Source organism: Chelmon rostratus, chromosome 18, assembly GCF_017976325.1.
Source record: "Chelmon rostratus isolate fCheRos1 chromosome 18, fCheRos1.pri, whole genome shotgun sequence".
Taxonomy (NCBI): domain Eukaryota; kingdom Metazoa; phylum Chordata; class Actinopteri; order Chaetodontiformes; family Chaetodontidae; genus Chelmon; species Chelmon rostratus.
In genome coordinates this window covers 4,861,125-4,869,437 of record NC_055675.1, presented here as the reverse complement: position 1 = coordinate 4,869,437, position 8,313 = coordinate 4,861,125, and the positions used below count along the sequence as shown (strand labels likewise).

The following is an 8,313-nucleotide window of genomic DNA, read 5'->3' as shown; positions in this document are numbered from 1 at the left end:
CTATGAGAACTCTCACTTAGTAAAGTATAAGATAAAATATATAAGAAAGGATATAGTTGTCAAGCAAATTTCCAGTCTTAATCCAGGTCTTGTCAGGATTGTGTCCCAGTAGATTTAGTGCATTTTGGTGAGTCTTTATTAAACAAAATGCAATGCTATTCAGTCATTATCTGGGTCACTGGCTGATACCACTAATAAACACACCACTATTGCCATCTGCAATACTGAGAGTTAACCAGATCACAACTGAGTCACGAGTCTCGTGTCACAGGAGACAGGTCCAGCTGTCAGTCTCAGTTGTGCTACTAACAGCAGGGGACAGGTTTGTGTTTCCTGACACTGTTCACACACATGTTAAAACACGAGTGCTGCCCAGAACTCAGCAAGGCCCCACTGGTTTAAATATACGCCCAACATGTAAGAAAAATGTCCAGTGTGTTCACTGCAAAGTCTGACTAGTGAGAAAAAATGTTTTCCACTAGTTAACTGGTGAGGAAAATATGGAAAGCCGTTTGAGCTTGAGATGGCCATTTCTTCCACTAGTTTGGGCTTTGTCAGCTAAGGTCAGATATTGTGCTGTACTAGTTAGCAAAAACTCTTACTAGTCACTTTTTTTACAGCAACTAGTAGCACTTTCTACCTACTAGTTCCAACAGAAGTCTTACTAGTGACACCAAAGTCCCAACGAGTCAGCTTTTTGAAGCACTAGTGGCCCTCTGGTCCAAACTAGTACCACTGAAAGTCTGACTATTTTAAGGTGATTAAATAATCATGTTCAGGAGCTGACTGTTTCCAACCTTTCCTGCACGATACCTTCAGTTGGCCTACATTGAAATATTCAGGCATCCGCATGGTCGAGTGTACCTTTGGATCGATCATTTTTGCATCAACAGTAAAAAAAAAATAAGGAAGTCTGTAATACCAGCAGAATAAAACCGATACAGACTGTACAGGTGTGGGATTCTGGCTCCAGTGTCTGGGACTCTAAAACACTTGTAACATCAAAACACTGCAGCAACAGTAAACAGTAAGCACTGTGTTTAATGAGGAAATCATATATGTTCATGTAGCTAACCAGTGTTTACACAGTGTAGGCTGTGCTGCTGCATTGCACTGTATTCCCCTGCTTCTCTCAGCTCACATATAGAAAGCGCCCTCTGGTGGCCATTTAGGGTCTGGAGCGGCATTGTGCTGTATGCATGTATTTGATGTATTTTAAACATTTTTTTTTGGATGTTCTTAACCACAAAATTGTAATGTAATATAAGATGAAATGGTGAGGGTTATTGGCTGATTGGCTGTTGTGCCTGTAACCTTGTTTGTAAAGAGTTTCGATTCGCTGAGCATGACTCCTACACCACTACTACTGCAACAACTATTACTACAAATTCAATCACTGCTGCTGCTTCTTCTACTACTATTAGTAGTGCTGCCTCCATAATATCAATTATTATAAGGATTTACAAACAGGCCTTAATTTTGCTGTGACGCTTCCCATGTTTTCCTCATAAGTATTCCTTATTTTTCCCTCCCTCTTTTTCTGAACAGTTTGTGACTTGTTAACTAGACTTATGTGTTCTTGATGGACAATGTGTGTGGAAGACATTAACATAAAGGGGTTTATTATAGCAGGGGACTGTGCGCACGAGCCGCTGCTTCTTCCATGAACGTGAAGTTATGAGTGACCTGTAATTCACGCTTTTGCCGCGTGGTGGGGCAGTGAGCCTGTGGCTGAGGCAAGGACGGCTGAGAGGGCTTTTTAAAAAAGAAATAAATAACAGACAGGTCCTTCAGTCACGTTTTTATAATTTAATAATGTTCCAGCATGAACTTCAAAAAATGAGCAAAGTTCGTTGTCATGTTTTATTACATTGCATGTGTTGTATGTGACTTGAAGGGTAGATAAAACCAGTTTTCCTGCGGTGAATATCCGTCCTCGAAAACAAAACAAAACAAAAACAACTGAATACGTGTATAATAGCCTGTGTGTATAATCTCTGTTCTCGTGAGAGTTCATAGTGACTTCATCTCCCATGGCATCACCACATCCCTGTTCTTTGTTTTACTGTGAGTGTGTGCCGTGTCCACGGCTGTCTGGACCTGTACATTCACGTGTCGTGCTTTAGCTGTCTCTGTCTCTCGGGCCGTTTTTTTATTTTTATTTTTAAGTGTCACTCGTCACATGCCGCAAACCGTGCGCCTCGTCCTCACGCGCTTTGAGCGCGCCGGCGCTCTCCATCTTCCCTCTGCCGGTGAGGATGTGATGAGCCAGAAAAACCACCAACACAGTACAAAAGACAGTACACACTATTATCCCCACGAGAGCCCCCACTGTCACTGCCGAGGGCTGCCTGGTTGGTTCTGGATATGGCACAGGGGACGTTGGGTGGATGTTCGGAATCGTGGGGATCGCGCCGGAGCCCTCCGACCCTCCGTCTGCGTCCGTATCATCGTCGTTTTTGACGCACTTGTATTGGTCAACTAGTGTGTATCCTCGTAAGCATGAGCACACGTAGCCGCCGAATGTGTTTTTACAATTTTGGTCACAATAATAGAAAGAACACTCGTCTATGTCAATGCAAACCGTGTGTGCGTCCCTTTCCTCTGCGATATAACCACCAGGGCAGTAACACTGGAACTTGTCATTGGGGTCGCACTCGGCGACACATTCCTCCTTCCCGCAGTGGAGTTTGCACTTATCCGGTGACTTTGGGTCCTCTTTATATCCATCATAACAAGAGCATTCGTAGCTACCGGGAGCGTTAGTGCAAATGTGCTCACATGGAGCGGACGCGCACTCGTCCACGTCGACGCACAGCTCGCCGGTCATCTTGTATCCATCCTTGCAGACGCACTGAAACCCTCCGACGGTGTTGACGCACATGAAGTTCTCCCCGGGGCACTGCCGCTCGTCAGTGCAGTCGTTGAAGTCCACGCACGACCTGCCGTCCTGCGCCAGCTTAAAGCCGTGGTCACACAAGCACGCGTAGGAGTCTCCCTTGTTGTAGCAGGCGTGCGCGCAGCGCAGGAGCAGGCACGGGTCCTCTTTGTCCGTTTCACAGGTGACTCTGTTTGCTTGGTTTATGGTTTGTCCCGGCGGGCAGTAGCAGGAGGGCACGTGTTTGGGATCCACTGCGCATTTGTACTCACACCCACCCTCTTGTATCTCGCAGCTCCAGGGCGCCTGCAGCCACTGTTCGGAGAAGCAGACGTATTTAGTCTCACCCGGCATCTGGACAGCGGTGCTTCCAGGGGGCAAAGACAGCATGTCACGGCCCCCGAATCCCATCGGGGTCCTGTAGGTTACAGACTCGCCCTCTGCAACCGCTAGACTTTTGCACGGCTCAACGAAAGTGTGCTCACAGAGAAAGCCGGCCGCGTGCTCGTCGCAGGGTTTCTGGATCCATTTAAAGTCGTCCTCTTGGGAAACTGAGACGCAGCGAGGAGAAGAGCAGCTGCTGTCAAAGCCTGGCGCCCAGTTGACGAAGTCGCTTTCGCTGTCTTTGGTCACCCACTGGAAGCCTTTCAGATCGGCAGCAGCGTCTGGGCAGGCGATTGTTAGATGTAAACCGATCCAGAACCGGCCCGTAAAGTTTCCCAACAAGATAAGGAAAATATCATGGGAAACAGACGAGCGCACTGTCATCAAGTGGCCGCCAAGACCTTCGCATTGATTCTGAGCGGTCTTGTAATCGACGGGATCTGGGAACACAGCGAAACACTGGTTCCCGATGCAGTAGCCGCTATTCTGCTCTATCCCGCCGGCTCTTCCCATCAGAACAGCCAACACGACGAGCAGCAGTCCCGTTACATGCTTCATGTTTGCACCTCGGTTGTGTCCGTTTAAGTTCTCGTGCGTTCCAGCAGTCTGTGGGCTTGTTTGTTTGAGAAAATGTTTTGCTCGTATTTATAACCCCCGAACTCCATGTTAGTACCCCAGCGGAGGAAGGAAGTTGCTGTTGATCTGCCTGCTGCGCCTCTCACTGTCCCTCCACAAACTTTCTCCACGGCACGGCCGACCACATCCCCAATTACGCACGCATTTTACGCACTTACGCACCGACGTCGCCCGCACGCAAGGGGGCTTCTCCCCAACCCTGTTTGCAGAAGCCCCTCCCAACTCCACTCGACACAACATGTCAGCCTAACGGAGTCCCTCAGTCTCGGGTTCAGACTTTTCATCCCGTTTTCCTCGAAGCGAGACTAAAAAATCTGCAGCTCCCACATTCACACCTTTCCGGAACATGACATGTTTTACACAGAACATGAAGGTCATTATGTCTCAAAGCGAGGCAGAATAAGGAGGTTAAACCAATGAAAATCTTACAATATGCGGATTCTCATCTGAGACAAAAGGTCAGCAATTAAATTCACAAATACAGACTTTTTTTTTTGCTTGTTAAGTCAAAAAGAAGTGCAAGTGAGTCTAATTGTGTAAAAACATTTATGTAGAATGGGGACTGCAGCCAACTCTGAAAGTAATGTACAATATGTGAAAGTACCTGAAAGAAGGAAATAGGGACAATGCAAAGAAGGTTGTTGCTTTATTTATTTATATCTTTGTCTATTTCTAATTATTATTTATGCATCTAATTATTCTATTTTGTGGGTCTCACACTAACTCTGCAGTTTGAGTGTGAAGCCGAGGAAGAATAAAGACGCTTATTTCTTTCACAGGAAGCATCAAAGCACAATGCACCTAAATATAAATATTAAAAAACACTAGATATATGCTGGAGACTTAGAAATAGTAAATTTAAAAATAGAAAACATGTCGTCAACTTTCAGTCTTTTAATTTATTACTCAGTAGTGACATATTCACCAGCAAAAACTCAAACACTGCCACAAGTGAAAGCTTGCATTAAGCCTGTTATACAGACAGGTATTGACGGGGCACATCGGAATGAGGTGCAAATGTGTTTTCATACATATGGAGACCATAGCAGCACAGATTTACATTCATGTTGAGTTGCTCTCTCAAAGCCTGCAGCACAGCGTCTGTGGCACCGAGAGCAGTCGGCTATACAGTAAAGTTAAGAACATTCAACCACATGGCAAACGTCAGTGGTGGCAATGATCAGCCAGCACAGCACCTCAGGATTATCAGTGAATACGGCAACAAGTAATTCCACTACATTTCTAATGTTCCCATGCACATAAACCAACCGAAGTGTAGCTGTTGTGTGCTACTATTTGCAGTATAATGTCTTAAATAAATAAATCAAGCCCAAAGTATGCACCCAGAAAAACTGATATCTTTAACTTACAGTCACTAAACATTGGACATTTGAGAACGTGGGCTTGTCATTTTGGAATATACGTGTCAGATCTGTGCATGTGGAATTGGTCTATAATGCCTGATTTCCTGCTGCCATTAGTTATTATGCATCCGAAGCAGTTCCTATAGCAACTGATGCATCCAAAATAAACAGTGGTCCACTTTAAAACTAGATATACTGTGTATCTGTCTGGAATATCATAAACCAAGATGCATGAGCAGATAACACTCACAGAAAGTTATTGTAACACACCAAAACACTGGCAAATAATGTGCATTTGATTAAGATGAACATTCACAACATCAGTACTAAAAGCTCAAAGAGTCACTTCACCAAACGATGAAAACCACAGTTTGAACTTAGCTCGGTCACAAATACAGTGTATTACAACCAGCATGTGGAATGTTACAATGCTCACAGTGAATGAAAGTGTTGGGCAGAGGCAGAGGCACTTTGTGTTTGTTACTTTAAAGAGCTTAAGGACAGCGCAGCCCGCTGTGATTACAGTGTGGTTAGACAGCAACAAAGTGAAATCATACATAAAACTGTCTCTGTCACGACAGAATCCAAAAAAAATAGGTTTACACTGCTGGATTTGTAGCCGTTTTGAAGGGAATGAACTAAAATCAGACCAAGTGGCCATACTTATGTTTTAGTTCCATTACTATTAGACTCTTTTGCAAGTCACAGCTTCTTATTTAACAGCAGTTTTGACTATTTCTGCCACAAGGCTGATGACTGTAAGGCAAATAAACAACAGTTCACATAGGAATCTATTATACATTCAAAACGCATGAAGCTGTTTTCCTTTAAAGTCCTACATTTTCATGTCATGTGCATTCACTGCCATGATGCACAGTTGGACTGTACAGGATGTGATTGCCTGCAGCTTTAAAAGATAAACAGCTTCCCGTTACCACTGCCTATGGATAACTGAAAAAGTCCCATATTGTGGGCTGTATTCGATGTCTCTGAGGACAGAAAGCGGTGCAGCGTGACGGGAGAAGCAGCGCGCCGCCTCATCAGTGCGACTGAAGTGCTTGTGAGTCGTTTTTAGACGGTTTGTCGAAGGATAACCTCTTGTACGTCTCTGTGGTCACCTGCTGCAGATAAAAAATATCCATGTTTGGGTGTTTGAGGGAGGAGAGCTCGAACTTGCCGCAGCGTTTCACCGCGTTCTGGACGACGAAGAACAACATCCCCGCGCACAACGCCATGAACACGGTGATGCCCAGGATGCTGCCGGTCTTGATGTAAGAGGGCACCGCGCCCGGGCGAGCGCCGGCTGGCGTGGGGTACGGACGACCCGAGCCTGAGCCGTCCTCCTCCTCCTCCTCCTCCTCGATGGGCATACACTTGTACCCTTTGTGCAGCCTGAACCCCTCGTCGCACAGGCATCTGTAACTGCCTAGCAGATTTTCACACCTGTGGTCACACTGCTTCTCCAGCTCGCATTCGTTGATGTCGCTGCAGGTGGCCGTGCCGTTCGTCACGTCCAGGATGTAACCGTCAGGGCAGAAGCACTGGAGCATGTCCGGCTTCTTCTGGTCAGAGTTGGGAATGCACCTGGCCGGGCAGTCCTTCTCTGTGCAGTGCATCTCACACTTGGTGGGATCTTTGGCCGACACCCTGAAGCCCTTCCGGCAGAAACACCCATAAACCCCGTTGATCTTATCGCACAGCATGTGCTCGCACCTCTCACAGATCGTCACGTTCACGCACGCTCCATCCTCCTCATCGAAGCCATCTTTGCAGACGCACTGGAACGCTCCCTTGGTGTTCTTGCATTCCTCGCCCTCACCTGTGCACGGGTCCTCCTCCTCACACTCGTTCACGTCCACGCAGCTCCTCCCGTCCGCCGCCGGCCTGTGGCCCGCCGGGCACTGCTGCGCGCAGTTTGCGCACGCATCCGCGGCGCAGGTGATTTGGTTGGGGTGGAGAGTCTGCCCCTCGGGACAGGTGCAGGTGTGTGTCGTAGAGTTGCAGTTGTGCTCACAGCCGCCCTGCAGCACCTCGCAGCTCCACGGAGCTCCCAACCAATCGTGCGAGAAACACACATGCTTCGAGTCCGGATATTTACCGCCAACCTTTTCCGCCACAGCGATGGTTCCTGGTGGAAACGCGTCGGAGTCCTTCACCTCGAAGCCCATAATCGCGGTGTACTTCACCTGTGCGCCTCCACCTGTCTGCAACCTATTGCAAGGCTCCTCGAATGCATATTGGCACAAATATCCGTCCAGGTTTTGCCGGCACGGCTCCCACAGCAGCGTGCTGTTCCATCCCATCGACACGTAGATGGAGGGGCAGGTTAAAGGACCTGCTGCAGCTCCTTCTGTCGGCCTGCCGGCACCGTGCTGCTCCAGCCAGTAAGTGCCGCTGAGCCCGCTGGGTAGACTCCTCGTTATCGTCTCTATGTCTGTCAAATTGAGCACGAACAACTGTCCACCCGCGCCCTCGCAGCTCTTCTGTGCGCCCGGAAAGTCCGCGGGCTTCTGGAACAGTGCAAAGCAGCGATTCCCGGTGCAGTGGCCGTGCTGGGAGAGGACCAGGTCCAGCCCGCAGAGGAGCAGCACGGCGCAGAGCAGCGCGCTTGTTGGAGGAGTCATGATGTCGACGTTGTAGGAAAGCCGTCTATCGCCTTACAAACGTCTGTGTTAGACGATCCGAAGCTGATCCAGCGACTGGAAGCCGAACATACTCCACATTTATAAACGCGTCCAGCTCGAGGTTTTTTTTTTTTTCTTTTCAGGAGAGGAAGGAAGTTCCGTCCAGGCCAGTGGTTTAAGCTCCGGTCTGATTGCTCAACCCCCACGCTGTCCAAAATCCTTATCGCGAAGAGACTGGCCCATCAAAACACACACACACACACACACACACACACACACACACACACACACACACACACGCACACGCACCCGCGGGTAGATGAACTTTTAATAAGAAGAGGATGAGCACAATCCCATAATCCTCCCCCATGAGATGACGATGATTTAGATGATATTCCTGATAAAGTCTCATGGGAAAGAGACCTCT

The 8,313-nt window shown here is 47.7% G+C and overlaps 2 protein-coding genes across 2 annotated transcripts; both read right to left on the bottom strand.

Moving 5' to 3' along the window:
* Positions 1 to 1,795: 1,795 nt before the first annotated feature.
* thbd (thrombomodulin) lies at positions 1,796 to 4,003 on the bottom strand. The gene has a single exon (XM_041958646.1). It carries the CDS (start codon positions 3,818 to 3,820, stop codon positions 2,165 to 2,167), a length of 1,656 nt encoding a protein of 551 aa, XP_041814580.1. The 5' UTR covers positions 3,821 to 4,003; the 3' UTR covers positions 1,796 to 2,164.
* A 774-nt stretch (positions 4,004 to 4,777) lies between these two features.
* Positions 4,778 to 8,009, bottom strand: LOC121621984 (thrombomodulin-like). Its single transcript, XM_041958738.1, has one exon. The coding sequence runs from the start codon at positions 7,884 to 7,886 to the stop codon at positions 6,303 to 6,305; it is 1,584 nt and encodes a 527-aa protein (XP_041814672.1). The 5' UTR covers positions 7,887 to 8,009; the 3' UTR covers positions 4,778 to 6,302.
* Between the last annotated feature and the right edge of the window lie 304 nt (positions 8,010 to 8,313).

Coding starts and splice junctions, on each gene's coding strand:
- thbd (XM_041958646.1), bottom strand. CDS start 3,820: ATGAAGCATGTAACGGGACTGCTGCTCGTCGTGTTGGCTGTTCTGATG.
- LOC121621984 (XM_041958738.1), bottom strand. CDS start 7,886: ATGACTCCTCCAACAAGCGCGCTGCTCTGCGCCGTGCTGCTCCTCTGC.